The following is a 15,194-nucleotide window of genomic DNA, read 5'->3' on the forward strand; positions in this document are numbered from 1 at the left end:
GTCCCCCCCCCCCCTTTCTCCGGTGGACCTGCGAGCGGTGCGGGGTGCTGCGCGGCGTTCGCGCGGGCCGCCAGGGGGCGCTGCCCCGGCCGTGAGGCGGCGGCCGTGGCGGTGGCGGCGGGATGGTGGAGAAGGAGGAAGGCGGCCCCGGCGGCATCAGCGAGGAGGAGGCGGCACAGTATGACCGGCAGATCCGGCTGTGGGGGCTCGAGGCCCAGAAGCGGTCAGTGGGGCTGGGGCCTGCGGGGGAAGCCGGGGGGGGGGGGGCCTAGAGAGGCCGTGGGGGTTGCTTCTGGGGACCCTGCGGCCTGCGAAGGACCCTGTAGGAGCTTGTGTGGGGGCTGTAATATGAGAGGGGCCCTGTAGGAGCTTGTGGGGGGGGTTGTATAGGTTCCTGGAGGGGCCGTGCATCTGGGGGGGGCCTTGGAGGGGATTGTGAGGGGCTCTGTAGGGGCATGGAGGGGCCCTGCAATGTGAGGAGGGCCTTGGAGGGGCTTTTGGGTGGCCCCGTAGGGGTCTGGATGGACTTATAGGGGCCCCACAGCCTGTGAGGGCCTTATAGGAGCTTGTGTGGAGCCTTTAATATGAGAGGGGCCTTGTAGGAGCTTGTTGGGGGGGTTGTATAGGTCCCTGGAGAGGCCCTGCCATGTGGGGGGGGCCTCGGAGGGGCATGGAGGGGCTCTGCAATGTGAGGAGGGCCTTGGAGGGGCTTCTGGGTGGCCCTGTTGGGGCCTGGATGGACTTAGAGGGGCCCCACAGCCTGTCAGTGACCTTGTAGGAGCTTGTGGGGGCCCTCTAGGGCCGAGTGGGGCCTTGGAGAAACTTGTGGGGAGGCCCTAGAGAGGCCGGGGGGGAAGTTTCTGGGGGCCCTGTGACCTGTGAGGGACCCTGTAGGAGCTTGTGGAGAACCCTATAGGGCCCTGGAGGGCCCCTGCAATGTGAGGAGGGCCTTGGAGGGGCTTCTGGGGGGCCCTGTAGGAGCCTGGCTGGATTTATGGGAGCCCCACAGCCTGTGAGGGACCCTGTAGGAGCTTGTGGGGGCCCTTTGGGGCGGAGGGGGGCCTTGGACAAGCTTTTGGGGGCCTTGGAGTGGCTTGTGGGCTGCCCTAGAGAGACCGGGGGGGACTTCTGGGGGTCCTGCGACCTGTGAGGGACCCTGTAGGAGCTTGTGGGGAACGCTATAGGGCGCTGGAGGGCCCCTGCAATGTGAGGGGGGGCCTTGGAGGGGCTTGTGGGGGGCTCCGTAGGGCTTGGAGGGGCCCCACAATGTGAGGAGGGGCTTATGAGGGCCTTGTAGGGGCCTTGTAATATGAGGGGGGCCTTGTGGGGTTCTATAGGAGCTTGTGGGGGGCTCTATAGGGGTCAGGGTGGGCCCTCTAAGGTGAAGGGAGCTTGTTGGAGGGCTGTAGAGGCCTGGAGGGGCTCGTGTGGGGCCCTGGAGGGGCCTATGGGGTCCCTTTAATATGAGGGGGCCGTATAGAAGCTTCTAGGGGCCGGGTGGGGGCCCTGCAATGTGGGGGGGGGGGGGCTTGGAAGGGCTTATGGGGGCCCTGCAGTGTGAGGAGGGCCTTGCAGGGGCTTATGGGGGCTCTGTAGGAGGTTGTGGAGGGCCCTGTAGGAACTTCTGGGAGCCTATGGGGACCATACAGCATGCAGAAGGGCTGTGTAGGGACTTCTGTGGTGACTGTAGCCGCTGTGGGGGGTCCTCAGGAGCTTTGTAGGGGCTTCAGAGAGGGATCGGGGGGGTATATAGGCATGTAGGGTCCATAGGGGTCTGTGGGGTCTCTGCCCAACCTCCTGTGAAACTCAGGCTTAGCCAAACTTGCTGTAGTGCACATTTGGGTGAAATTTGTGCCACCTGGAGTTGAAGATGTGGGGGGAAGAGAAAAAAAAAAAAAGAAAAGAAAAAAGATAAATGGCTTCTGATTCATTCCCAGCTGGAATTGCAAAGCATCTGCTCCCACTTGCTGGTTCCTGGGTCTTTCCCTGCTAGAAACCCTCTCGCTCAGCCCCTATTTTCTCTCTAAGGGCTTTTTTTTTTTTTAGTTTTCAAGTTATTTTTTGTGGTCCTTTTCTGCAGGGTGTCTAGATTTCTGCTCGTTCCCAATTTCTTAGGTGTTCCCTGGAAAGCAGCAATAGGGTTTGTTCAGGAGAAAGTGGAACAACCCCAAAATGTGAAGACGAATGTAATGATGTTGCTGGGTGCAGATAAAAATGAACGTGAAAATAGGCCAAAAACACATGAGTCTGTTTAACAGCCCAGATTATCACTCGGTGCTGAGTAAACTTGATTTTGTCAGAAAACTGATACAGACTAATCAATAACAGGCTTCCAAGGCCAGGGGGGCCAGTATCTAAATGATAAAAGGCGAGGAAAACACATCAGTCAGTTACTCGGAAGACTTAAAAGTTGCACATGCAGTTTTGTGCTGGAATAAATATACACAAAAATGTATTAATTTCCCATTAATTATAAGTTATACACATCCTGGTGCAGCTCCAGCCCTCAGCCCTTTTTGGCGGGCGGGGAGGCTATTAGGAACCCCAAAGCATGCGTTGTAATGAACCTGCAACCCCCCCCCACCCTCTTCGCTGAAAAGCAGCCCAAGACTTCAGTGTTACACCCTGTTCCAAAGCTGCAAATGCTCTTTTTTCTGTGAATTTTCCTGAATTACCCACTCCTGACAGCTTGTGCTTTTCTCTTTTTGCTTCCAAATCATATTAAACCTGCTTTTTTCCCAGGCAGGGATGCCGAGGAGCACGTTTTTCCTGTTCAGCTGTATTTATCTGCAATGTTTTCCCTCTGAGCACTGATTCCCCTTTGCCCCAACTCTTGGGGGATACTCCAGGCAAGCCGTTAATGCTGACTGAGTGTTTCTGCCACAGGTTGCGAGCTTCCCGGGTGCTGCTGGTGGGGATGAAGGGTCTCGGAGCAGAAGTGGCGAAGAATCTCATCTTGGCAGGAGTTAAAGGCTTGACCATGCTGGACCATCAGCAGGTGAGAAGCTTGCAGCTTTGGTTAGCAAAGCTCCCAACCACTCTGGGTGCGGTATGGTGCCAATGCTGGAGGACTTGCTTGCTGCTTTTTGGGATAAATATTCTGCTTTGGGTGGAATTACTCCATTTTGGGGCATGTAGAGTTTGCATTTCCAGTCATTCGCATGGCAGCTAAATGCCAGGCTCTGCTCCTCCACCGGCTCTTGAGCTGGGGGGCTGAACCATAGCTTGCCCTGTTGCTTTCTGGACGTCCTTGGGTGCTGCAACCCGCTCTGAGAAGCCAGCTTATTTTTGGGGACACGTGGCTTTGGCACTCTCCACCCAGCCCTGTTGCGTCTATCTCCATCGGGACAGCCCCTTACCGTGTTTATCTGGGGCTGGCAGGCGAGTATGAAGTAGATGTGGGGCTCAAAGCTCCTGCCACAAGTCTCGTGGACCCCAGAACCCCTAAACAGACTCTGCGGTGGGTTTTAATTCCTGATCCGGAGCTTTGTGCCCTGTGGCAAACATTGCTGGCGCCGGCTGAACATGTTTCTCACACAAGCGTGGCCTCTAGGTCACGGCGCGTCATCTCCTCAGGCGCAAGAGGGAGCTGTGAGCTTGGGAGCAGGGAGAAGCAAGCAATGAAGCTGTGGGGGATTGAAGAATAGCACAAAATAACCAGAGATTTTTTTCCTCCGGTTATCTCGCGATGAGTTTTCCTGTGGCGAGGATGGCACCGCTTAGCTGTTCCCTTCCAGGCGTGAGTTCCCGCTTGCGCAGCACCCACTGTAATTCTCCCCAGGGGCTTTTCCCACCCTGCCTGAGTCTGTGGGAAGACTCATCTCTCCATTTTCTCCCGTTCCAGGTTTCCCAAGAGGACACACGAGCTCAGTTCCTCATCCCCGTGGGTTCCTTAGGCCGCAACAGAGCCGAAGCCTCGCTGGAGCGGGCGCAGAACCTCAATCCCATGGTGGACGTAAAAGCTGACCCCGAGAGCGTGGAGAGCAAGCCCGAAGAGTTCTTCACCCAGTTCGACGCAGTACGTGCGGCGGGGGGAGAGAAAGGTCGGAGGAGAAGAGGCTTGCTGACTTATTACTAAGTCTGCTCACTAATTGCTCTTTTATTCTGGTTGTGTTAGCGCCTGAGAGCATCTATCCTTGAGCCACGGGCAGCTGCCCGCCTGTTGGCGTGAATTTTTGTGCTGCGGTTACAGGTTGAGCTGCCTGACTGTTCGCAAACGGCATCTGTTCCCCTTCTGGTCTCCTCCGTAGATCGCGTCAGGCAGCGGCTGCCTGCTGCCTGCTTTTTTTGGGCGCAACATGGCTGGTAGTTGTAGGAACTGCAGCCAACGCGGCTTCCCAATTCAGGGTTCCTGCCGGATGGTGAAAATCTGGCAGCGGCTCTGAAAGCGAGGGGAGGAGGAGGAACGTATCCAGGTATTGCAGCTCCTGCAGATCAGCTGCCTGCTCTTGCCTTCCCTGCCTGACTGCAGGGCAGCAGGAGCTGTTGAGGAGAACGTAAAGCACTGATTATAATAACGTGGCCCTGTGGGGAGCTACCCCAGGGTACATATCCTGCTCCGCTCCCAGGATAGACAGGCCCTGAGTTTTAAAAATATCCATATTTAGCTTCGTCCCCCAATTCCCACCAAAATTATCCGGAAACGGGATGCCGTATCCCCAGCCTTCTAATTATCCCCCAAGTGGAGGCTGCTGGAATTAGCCGGTGTGAACAGGAGGGGAAAATTCATAATTACCCTGAGCGGTGTGCCCTGCTGTGCATGAAACGGCAAATCTACCTGGAACCTTCCCCACTGCCCCAGGAAGGCAGGGAAGATTTCACACCCCCCCAATAACCCTGTGAGGAGGAAAACGGCAGGGGTAAACGTTCAAATTTCTGCCTGCAGGTCTGCCTAACCTGTTGCTCCCGGGATGTTATGGTGAAGATCGACCAGATTTGCCACAAGAACAGCATCAAGTTCTTCACCGGCGATGTTTTCGGCTACCATGGCTATATGTTTGCTGACCTCGGGGAACACGAATTTGTGGAGTGAGTCAGGGGGAGCAGGTGGCAAGAGGAGAACTGGCCCCGCAAGAAGGGCATCGGTGTTTCGGCTGCCTTCACCCACTCGGGGAGGCTGCCTGTTTCCAGGATATTTTAAATCTTTAAGAGTCATAAAAGACTGTTTGCTGCTGAGCAGCACGAAGGAGGATCGTGGTTTCTCAAAGTGAGCTCAATTTTTTTCCTCTGTAGAGAGAAAACCAAGGTCGCCAAAGTCAGCCCAGGTGTGGAAGATGGGCCGGACACCAAAAAAGCCAAACTTGACTCGGAGACCACCATGGTGAAAAAGGTGAGTGAATAAAAACCCCACAGAGACCTCTGAGACCCAAAGCGTGTGTCAGTTTGGCTGAGGGAGAGCCAGAGGGGGTTATCTGGGCAGCTCGGCTGTGTTTTAGCTGCAGCAGGGTGGCTTCTGTAGGCTTCCCAGGTGAGTTTTTGGCATCTCACCAGCTGGATCTTCACCCTGCGCTGCTCTTCCCTCCTTGCTGAGAAGCAAGACACTCTGGGATGGGTGAGAAGGTTTTTTTTTTTTGTGGGAGGATACTCCCCCCCCCCAAAACCCTCGGGGTGCTCCCACCTCACTGCTTTTTTGTTTCCTCTGTGGCTGTACAGGTATAAAGCACTTTTATACTGGTTTTGATGGGGGAAGGGGAGTTGTAACAGCCTTAACTGGGGGGCTCCGGCTTTTTGTGTCTCAGCGAGGCCATAAAAGCTGCATTGTTGCTGCTGTCAGCTGATAGCTGAGCTCCCTTTAAGTGGGACTCCTGAAGGTTTTCCATGTCTTGGGGGGGGGGAGCGAAATCTGCTCCAAAGCAAAACCTTTTCACATTTAAATGCCTCCGGCCTGGGCATTGTTTTGGTCTCCCAGCTGGAAATTTAACAGAGGAGTGGAAATCCCCCTCAGCTTTATCTGGCTATGAGGGGAATGCAAGCTGAGCCAGCAGATTAACGACCTTTTGTGTCCCTTTTGCTGCCCCCCCTCCCCGCCCCCCAACCCCATTGCTTAGAGGGTGCAGCTTCCCCTCGGAAGGTCTGGGAATATTCCCCGGATGCCGATCGAACCAGCTGTCACCCTCCTGCGATTTGAAGGCGGGGGCTGGGGGGGCGATTCCAAGCGCAACTCGTTCGGATACGGCGAATTCCTCCAGATCCGTTTCTGAGATGCCAGAGCCCGCGTGCCGAGAGAGGGCTGGGGCTCCGCCAAGCCTTTCCCCATATCCGTACGGGAGCAGGCGGGCTTCACGTCGGCAAGAGTTTCAAACTCCCTCGTTTAATACCTCTGAGGTTTGGAGCCAGTTTTTCCAAAGACTCTGGAGTTTACGCTCAGTAAACCCCATCCCGTCCTAAGCTGCAACACTGAGGGCTATTAGCGTTACCTTAAAAATGTTTTAATTAAGAGAGCGGCTCACTGAGACGTCCTCCTGTCAGGTTAAGCTTTGCGGAGATGCGATCCCAAGGGTTTTGCGCCTGGACACTAAAGTCCTTGCGCGAAGAGGAGGGCAATCCTGCTCTCCTCCTGTCTCCCTTCTGTCCCTATGTGAAAAAAGATGATTATTTTCTTCTGCCACGACCTGGCTCCCGTGCTCGTCCCCGCTGCCGTGCCTAGCTCCCCTTGCCAAGCTAAATGGGGAGGCCATGTGGGGGGGGGAAACGATGCAGGCGAGAGCCATCCGCCGCAAACGAGCGGCGGCGTGCTGTCCTCCCCGCAATGATGAGGAGGAGAAAGTGCCTTTTGTTTCCGCAGCCTTGGCGTCACCATTTGCTTACTGACCTCATCTCAAAAGGGATCCTTGTGCCATCGAGGGAGCCTCGTGCCATCAAGACGGGGTTGGGGGGGTTGGTGCTGGATTGCTTTGCTGGGGGGGGCTTTTTTCTGCCCTCGTGGCAAAGGACCCCCCCCGATCCACGAACTCTCCCCTCGCAGCGCGTGGTTTTCTGCCAGCTGAAGGAAGCCCTGGCCGTTGACTGGAGCGGGGAGAAGGCGAAGGCGGCACTGAAACGCACCACCCCGGATTATTTCCTCCTCCAAGGTAAGTCCCTGCCTTTTAATTCCTACTGCTTTTCCCTGCCAGCAGTGGGAAATTCGGCTTCAGCTGGTCACTGAACCAGGCACGTGCTCCCCTCGGTTTCTCCCAAATTGCCAGCAGCCCCTTGGATGCACACTGGCACCCGGGAGCCAGCAATGGGGTGACTCTCTCTCTCTCTCTCTCTCCCCCCCACCCCGCCCCAGTGCTGTTGAAGTTTCGTACGGATAACGGCCGGGATCCTTCCCCCCAAAACTACACCGACGACTCAAAGCTGTTGCTCCAGATCCGCCATGATGTCCTGGAGTCGCTGGGAGTCAGCACCGACCTGCTGCTGGACGAATTCGTCAGGTGTGGTGGGAAGCTGAGCGTATCACCAGGGCCTCGTTAGCCATAAATTGCTCCTTTACCACTGGATCGCTGGGTGCCGGAGAAGCTCTGGCACCTCCCGACACCCGTTTCACCATGAATCTCACCAGGAGGATGACAGCGGTGACCTGAGCCACTGCCTGCCCCGTGTGTCCTTGCTTTTCCTCTGGGTCATCCTCACTGGGGATTAATGGCTCAGTGGAGGAGGTTCGCCGCCTTCCCCAAGCCCTTTGGTGCCGTGGGCTTGATGCCAGGCCAGGTTCCGGCTCACTCCGCTGGCGGGATCCTGAGCCATCCCAGCCGGCTCCGCTGGGACCTTGGGACCATGCTGGTATAGAGAAATCCCCCCCGCCATCCCCACCACATGTGTCCTTGCGGTGATGCCAAACCCCGGTGTCAACCCCGGGAGGGTTCCTGGCACGTTCACTGGGAACTCCCCATCCCTGCCTGCATGTTGCCACACGCTGCCCACTGGGAATGGCGGGAATGTGCCGTGAAGGGGGGGGGATGGACAACACAGGGCTGGCATTTTGAGGGGCTTATTTTTAGCAGGGTGGCATGAAGCACGTGAGGGGGGTGCGCCGGCGTTGCGTCCCTGTCACCTCCGGCTCCTTTTGGGGGGAAACCTCGGTGTCTTAGTGAGACCCAGAAGCTTTTTTTTTGGGGGCAGACCACCGCTTTTCCGGGTTTTGCCGGTTGAATTTCTTTTTCTTCCTTCCAGCTACTGCTTCTCCGAAATGGCTCCTGTCTGCGCTGTGGTCGGAGGCGTCCTGGGCCAGGAGGTGGTCAAGGTAGTGGTTGTGGTTTTTTGGGGGGGCTGTAGTGATGCTTGGGGGGAGGGTGGGGGGGTCTGCATGGCACACGCTTTCCCCGCTGCCCCCCCCAAAATCCTGTGTTCCCCCCCGCCCAGGCCCTGTCCCAGCGGGACCCCCCCCACAACAACTTCTTCTTCTTCGACGGCATCAAAGGCAACGGGATCGTGGAGTGCCTGGGCCCCAGCTGAGCTCGGGGCAGGTTTGGGGGGGGGTTGAGCCCCCCCACTTTTGGTTTGGGGGGGTTGGGATGGTAAACCACCCCCCCCCCCAGCGGTAATGGGCTAAATTTGGGGTGTGGCTGGCACCCTGTACTTCTGTATGGGGTTTTTTGGGTTAATAAAATCTTATTTCTAAAAAGTGGTTCATTTTGGGGCTGGAGCTGAGCTGTTGCTGGCTGTATTATGTGCGGGGGGCAGGGGAGGGTGGGCAGGGAGGGTCCAAGCTAACGCTGGAGCCCCCCCCAACCCCTTGGACCCCCAACCTGTGGACCCTCACCGCTGCAGCCCAAAACCCCACAGCCCTCCAACCCCTGCAGCTCCCCAAACCTTGTGGATCCCCCCGCAAACACTGCAGCCTCACTTACTATGGCCCCCCCCCAAACCCCACAGAATCCCAATGCTGTGGACCTGAAACCCTGTGGCCTGCTAAACCCCTGCATGTCCAAACCCCACAGACCCCTAAATGCTGCACCCCCAACCCCTGTGGGCCCCCAAACCCTCCAGCTCCAGCCTCACAGCCCCAAACCTCATGGACCCCCAAACACTGCAGCCCCCCACCTGATGGAACCCCAAACCCCACAGACCCCCCCCCAAATGCTGTGGACCCTCATACACTGCAGCTCCAAATCCTGTGGACCCCCCAAACCCCATGGACCCCCAACCACTGCAGTCCCAAACCCTGTGAACCCCAAATGCTTCAGCTCCAAACCCCAAGGCCCCCCCACCCCGCAGCTCCCCAAACCCTGTAGACCCCCAAATGCTGTGGACCCCCAATCACTGCAGCCTCAAACCCCATGAACCCCCAATCCCTATGGACCCTCAAACCTCACAGACCCCAAACCCTATAGACCCTCAAACCCTGTAGACCCCCCGAACACTGCAACCCCCCAACCCCGTAGACCTACAAACCCTATGGACCCCCAAACCCTGCAGCCCCAAACCGTGTAGACCCCCCCCCAAACACTGCAACCCCCAACCCTGTAGACCCCCAAGCCCTATGGACCCCCCAACCTTCTGGACCGCCAAACCCTGCAGCCTCAAACCTCATGGACCCCCAAACCTCACAGACCTCCAAACACTGCAGCCCCAAATTGTATGGACCCCCAAACCCTATTGTATTGGCTTTGTGTGGCAAGGTTTTGGTAGCTGAGGGGGGGTTACAGGGGTGGCTTCTGTAAGAAGCTGCTGGAAGCTTCCCCTGTGCTTGAGAGAGCCCATACCAGCCGGCTCTAAGACGGACCCCGCCGCTGGCCAAGGCCGAGCCAATCAGTGACAGCGGTAGCACCTCTGGGATAACACGTTTAAGAAGGAAAAATAAGTTGCTGGGACAGACGAAAAACGGCAGCCGGAGAGAGGAGTGAGAACATGTAAGAGAAACAACCCTGCAGACACCAAGGTCAGTGCAGAAGGAGGGGGAGGAGATGCTCCAGGCGCCGGAACAGAGATTCCCCCTGCAGCCCGTGGTGATGAAGACCCCGGTGAGGCAGGCTGTCCCCCTGCAGCCCAGGGAGGTCCACGGTGGAGCAGATATCCACCTGCAGCCCGGGGAGGACCCCACGCCGGAGCAGGTGGGTTCCCGAAGGATGCTGTGACCCCGTGGGAACCCCGCGCTGGAGCAGGGTCCTGGCAGGACCTGCGGATCTGTGGAGAGAGGAGCCCACAGAGCAGGTTTTCTGGCAGGACTTGTGACCCCGTGGGGGACCCACGCTGGAGCAGTTCATGAAGAACTGTAGCCTGTGGGAAGGGCCCACGTTGGAGAAGTTCGTGGAGGACTGTCTCCCATGGGTGGGACCCCATGCTGGAGCAGGGGAAGAGTGTGATGAGTCCTCCCCCCTGAGGAGGATGAAGCGGCAGAAAACGTGTGATGAACTGACCATAAACCCCATCCCCGTCCCCCTGTGCCGCTGGGGGGTTGGTAGAGAATCTGGGAGTGAAGTTGTGCCCAGGAAGAAGGGAGGGGTGGAGGGAAGGTGTTCTGAGATTTGGGTTTATTTCTCATTACCCTGCTCTGGTTGATTGGTAATAAATTGAGTTAATCTTCCCCAAGCTGAGTCTGTTTTGCCCGTGACAGTAACTGGTGAGTGATCTCTCCAGTCCTTATCTCGACCAACCAGCCCTTTGTTGTATTTTCTCTCCCCTGTCCAGCTGAGGAGGGGGGGAGTGATCGAACAGCTTTGGTGGGCACCTGGCGTTCAGCCAGGGTCAACCTGCCCACACCTATAGATCCCCAAACCCTATAGACCACCCCAACACTGTGACCCCCAAACCCTGTGGACCCCAAAGCACTTCAGCCCCAAACCCCATAGACCCCCAAACCCTATGGACCCCCAGACTCTATGGACCCCCAAAACACTGCAGCCCCAAACACCTCATGGACCCCAAAACTGCAGCCCCAAACTTCATGGTCCCCCAAACGTCATGGACTCCCAAACCCTACAGACCCCCAAACACCTCATGGACCCCAAAACTGCAGCCCCAAACTTCATGGTCCCCCAAACGTCATGGACTCCCAAACCCTATAGACCCCCAAACACTATGGACCCCCAATCACTGCAGCCTCAAACCTCACGGACCCCCCAAACCTCACAGAGCCCCAAACACTGCAACCCCAAACCCCATGGACCCCCCAAAGCCTATAGGCCCCCCAAACACTGCGACCCCCAACCCTATAGACTCCCAAACCTCACAGACCACAAAACACTGAAGCCCCAAACCTCATGGACCCCCAAACCCTACAGAACACCAACCCTATAGACCCCCCTAAACACTGCACCCCCAAACCTCATGGACCCCCAAACCCTACAGAACAACCCTACAGACCCCCTAAACACTGCAGCCCCAAACCCCATGGGCCCCCCTAACCCCTGCACCCCCAAACCCTATGGACCCCTCCAACCCCCACCCCCCCCCCACTGCTGCCACACACCCTCTCCTTAAATTCATTTTATTGAAAAGAAACGTACAAAAAAAGTAACTGATCATATACAACTGCTGTCTTCCCCTTATATACAGCCCCCCCCACCCCCTATATACACTCCCTTCCCTATATATAATGTACAGCCCCCCCCCCTCACCTATATACAGTTCCAACATACAGTATATACAGAGTGCTGTGTACCCCCCCCCCCCCCATGGGGAAGCCCGACTGGAGCGGGGAGGGGCGGGCTGCGACATCAGGAGCACCGTATTTTGGGGGGAGGGGGGCCCTGGGGGTGCCCCCCCCATGTCCCCCTCCCTCCCCCATACCCCCCCCAACAAAAAACCCCAATAAATTAAATAAATAGAAACTGGGGGGGGGAGGAGGAGGATGATGCAGCAGTGACCCCCCGGGAGCTGCAGCATGGGGCAGCTTCTCTTCACGGTGGTGGTGGTGTAGGGGGGGAGGGGGCGGCCGGGTGAGGGGGGGGGGTGTTAGTCCTTGCAGGCAGGAGTACAGGCAGGAAAGTACAGGCAGGGCTAGTTGGCTTCCCGCGCGGGCAAGGCAGCTGCCTGCAGGTTGTAGACGGCTCCCAGCAACTGCGAGACCAGGCGGTAAAGGTGACCCCAAAAAACGCCGCCGACGCCACCCCGCTGCTCCCGCTGCTGACAAGAGATCTTAATTAGTGTGTGTGTAGGGGGGTGCGTGTTAATTGGGGGGGGGGGTTGTGTTTATTTTGGGGGGGGTCCTGTTTTTTAGGGGGTGCCCCCCGCCCTCGCGCCGCCGCTGGCTCCCTGCCTCATAGACCCGCTGCTATTTATAGGTTGTGAGTCAGCGGCTGGCTCGCACACGCGCGTGCAAACAAGCCGGCGGCGCCTTTTTTTGGGGGGGGGGGGCCTACCTAATTTAGGGGTGCACCCCCCCCCCAATTAACAGCCACCCTCCTTCCCTGTGACGAGCAAAAAGCAGAGGGGATAACACTGGGTATGGGGGGGGTGGAATAACAGTGGGAATGGGGGGGAGATGTGAGATTTTGGGGTGTCCCCCCTCCAAAAGCATCCCTGTGGGAGCCCCCACCCCAAGTTTGGGGGTGCCCACCCCCCCGATTTAGGGGGTGCTCCCCCCCTCCCAAATAACAGCCACCATCCCCACAGGGAGCAAAAATCACGGGGAATAACACTGGGAATGGGAGGAGGGGCGGATGCAGTATTTTGGCGTGCCTCCCCTCCAAAAGCGTCCCTGGGGGGGACCCCCCCAAATTTTGGGGTGCCCCCCCCCTTACCTGCTGCTCGTAGGTCCGCTGGAAAGCGTCACCCAAACGGCGCAGGCGGGCGCCCAGCTCCTGCTCCGGACCGGGGGCTGCCCCGGGGAGGTGACCATTGGGGACAGCCCCCCCCCCGGCTCCCCCCACTTTGGGGGGGGTCGCTCGTGGTCCCCATCCTCCGTAGGGTGAAACTCACCTGTGGGGAGGTGGGGGGGAGGTCAGGCTGCACCCCCCCCCCCCCGCCTCAAAGCAGCAGGCAGGGCAGCGCTGCCTGTGCTGCCTGCACCAGGATATGGGGCGGGGGGGGGGCTCGTCAACAGGAAAGCCCAGAACAATTCCCAGCGCTTTTTGGGAGGGGGGGGGCAGAGGGGGAGGGGGGGGCACAGGCAGCTGCCCACTCCCCCCCCCACGTGGCCCCCCAAAACACGAGGGGGGAGGGGAAGGGGGTCATGCCCAGACTTGCTGCCTGCCAAAACAGGAGCTGGCAGCGAACTGGTTCTGGGGAGGGTACGGATCCCCCCCCACCCCGGGTAGGGGGACCCCCCCCCCCCCCCCTCCCGCGACACTCACCGTGGGCAGCGCCGGGGGTTCCCCGTGTCCCGCAGCGATAGAGAACGAAGTTGGGGGGGGGAGCCCCGGGACAAGCGCAGCTCAAACGGGGATGACGACGTGGGGGGGGGCGTGAGGGGGGGGGGATCCCCACGCAGGACCGACGCCCCCCCCCCTCTCCCCCCTGCAGGCAGGATGTGCAGGCAGGGCCAACGCTCCCCCCCCCCCCCCCTGCAGGCAGGATGTGCAGGCAGGGGGGGCTGGAGGCTCGCCGAGGCTCCCTTCCCGCAGCGGTCTGGCCATCGCACCCGGGGGGCTCTGTATGGGTTGTTGTTTGGGTTTTTTTAGGGGGGGGGGGAAACCCCACGCGTGGCGGGACGACACCCCCCCTCCACCACAACCCCAACGTTTTCCCGCGCCCGCCAGGGGGCGCCCTCGGGAGCGGGAGCTGTTTGTAAACAAACCGGGCAGCGACCCGCCGGGACCCCCGGTGACCCCCCCACCCCAAACACCGTGTGTGTGTGTGGGGGGGTGTGGGGGGGTGTCTCTTTACCCGCACCCCCCCCCCTCCACCTTGCCCACCACCCCCCTCCCCGTCTCCCCACGGGACCCTCTGCTGGGACAACACCCCCCCCAACCCCCAAAAAACCAACCCAAAAACCAACCCACCACCACCCCTACCCCCAAAAAACACCCCCCCCCCAAAAAAAAACCACCGCCCCCCCAACTCACTGCAGCTGCATGAACCGTGACGGGGCGGCGCGTTGCGATCGGCACCGGCACCGTGCTCGGTCTGGCAGCGCGCGACTGAACCCTGCCCGCTCTCTGGGGCGGAGGCCCCGCCCACCTCCCCCCGCCTCATTCCACGCCTCCCGCCCGTGACGTTGGAGCCACGCCCCCGGCCTCCCCCCAAACCCCGCCCCCTCCCCCCGGACAAGTTCGGACTTGTGCGACGATCGGCGGCGGCGGCGGTCGGGGATGTCCCCCCCCTCCCCCCGCCCCCCCCCCGGGCCGGGGCGGGTCCCGGGGCGGGCGCAGCCACTCAGCCGCCTCCGCCGGTTTCCAGGGAAAGGTTTCTCCGCCGCCGCCCCGGTAACAGCGGGAAGGGGCCAACCAGGCGCCGCCGCGGACAGTGTCGTGTTCCCCCCCCCCCCAAAAAACCCCACAACCCCCGGGTGTCACTAAGGGGGGGGGTACGGGGCCCCCCCGGTCTTTGCCCAGTGACAGCAGGCCCGCCCGCTGCCCCCCGGTTCGACCCTTGACTCCTGACCTCTGCCCCCCCCAATGCCCCGCCGGTCACCCCTGGCCCCGCCCCCCGCCCCCTCCGGCCGCTCCCCCCCACTCCCCCCCCCGCCGTCGCCGCCGCCACCTCTTCCATGGCCCGCGTGCTGCCGCCGCGCTCCTATTGGACGGAGCCGCTTCCGCCGCAGCCAATCGGCGCCCGCGGCGGCGCTGTATCCAGCGGAGCGCGCGAGCGTGCGGGAACCGGCGGGGCCGAGGGTGAACTTGTGGGCGAACCTATGGGTACCGGCTATAGGTACCGACCATAGGTACCAGCTATAGGTACTGGCTGTAGCTAACAGCTATGGGTATTGGTTGTAGGTACTGGCTATAGGTAACGGCTATGGGTACCTGCTGTAGGTACTGGGTATAGGTAACTGCTATAGGTACTGGCTATAGGTACCAGCTATGGGTACTGGTACCACCGGCTATGGGTACCGGCTGTAGGTACTGGCTATAGGTAACTGCTATAGGTACCGGCTAGAGGTAACAGCTGTAGGTAACACGTATGGGTACTGGTTGTAGGTAACAGCTGTGGCTACCAGTTGTAGGTACCAGCTATAGGTAATGGCCATAGGTACTGGCTATGGGTACCAGCTATAGGTACCAGCAGTAGGTAATGGCTATAGGTACTGGCTATGGGTACCAGCTATAGGTACTGGCTGTAGGTACCAGCTATAGGTAATGGCTGTAGGTACTGGCTATGGGTACCAGCTA

At 59.3% G+C, this 15,194-nt stretch overlaps 2 protein-coding genes across 4 annotated transcripts; one reads left to right on the forward strand and one right to left on the reverse strand.

Moving 5' to 3' along the window:
- The first annotated feature begins 54 nt into the window (after positions 1-54).
- Positions 55-8,608, forward strand: SAE1 (SUMO1 activating enzyme subunit 1). Of its 3 annotated transcripts, XM_052778802.1 has the most exons (9): positions 55-223; positions 2,887-2,998; positions 3,845-4,018; positions 4,886-5,028; positions 5,233-5,329; positions 6,965-7,070; positions 7,271-7,415; positions 8,155-8,224; positions 8,344-8,608. In XM_052778802.1, the coding sequence occupies exons 1-9, from the start codon at positions 123-125 to the stop codon at positions 8,434-8,436; spliced, it is 1,041 nt and encodes a 346-aa protein (XP_052634762.1). In that variant the 5' UTR covers positions 55-122; the 3' UTR covers positions 8,437-8,608. The 3 variants fall into 3 exon arrangements, with proteins under 3 accessions (XP_052634762.1, XP_052634764.1, XP_052634763.1); XM_052778803.1 differs by lacking the exons at positions 55-223; positions 2,887-2,998 and adding an exon at positions 3,407-3,739; XM_052778804.1 differs by lacking the exons at positions 7,271-7,415; positions 8,155-8,224.
- Positions 8,609-11,822: 3,214 nt separating this feature from the next.
- On the reverse strand, positions 11,823-14,058 carry LOC128136631 (splicing factor 1-like). Its single transcript, XM_052776555.1, has 4 exons — positions 13,929-14,058; positions 13,218-13,514; positions 12,666-12,843; positions 11,823-12,045 (listed from the first exon to the last, which is right to left on the reverse strand). Exons 1-4 carry the CDS (start codon positions 14,056-14,058, stop codon positions 11,823-11,825), a joined length of 828 nt encoding a protein of 275 aa, XP_052632515.1.
- Between the last annotated feature and the right edge of the window lie 1,136 nt (positions 14,059-15,194).

Source organism: Harpia harpyja, chromosome Z, assembly GCF_026419915.1.
Source record: "Harpia harpyja isolate bHarHar1 chromosome Z, bHarHar1 primary haplotype, whole genome shotgun sequence".
Classification (NCBI taxonomy): domain Eukaryota; kingdom Metazoa; phylum Chordata; class Aves; order Accipitriformes; family Accipitridae; genus Harpia; species Harpia harpyja.

Bases quoted from the DNA above. Each gene is read 5' to 3' on its own strand.
- SAE1 (XM_052778802.1), top strand. From the start codon at position 123: ATGGTGGAGAAGGAGGAAGGCGGCCCCGGCGGCATCAGCGAGGAGGAG. The intron at 224-2,886 runs GTCAGTGGGGCT...TTTCTGCCACAG, and splicing joins GGGCTCGAGGCCCAGAAGCG to GTTGCGAGCTTCCCGGGTGC. The intron at 2,999-3,844 runs GTGAGAAGCTTG...CTCCCGTTCCAG, and splicing joins CCATGCTGGACCATCAGCAG to GTTTCCCAAGAGGACACACG.
- LOC128136631 (XM_052776555.1), bottom strand. From the start codon at position 14,058: ATGAGGCGGGGGGAGGTGGGCGGGGCCTCCGCCCCAGAGAGCGGGCAG. The intron at 13,515-13,928 runs GTGAGTTGGGGG...CAACCCATACAG, and splicing joins TCACGGTTCATGCAGCTGCA to AGCCCCCCGGGTGCGATGGC. The intron at 12,046-12,665 runs GTAAGGGGGGGG...TCTTGTCAGCAG, and splicing joins AGCGGACCTACGAGCAGCAG to CGGGAGCAGCGGGGTGGCGT.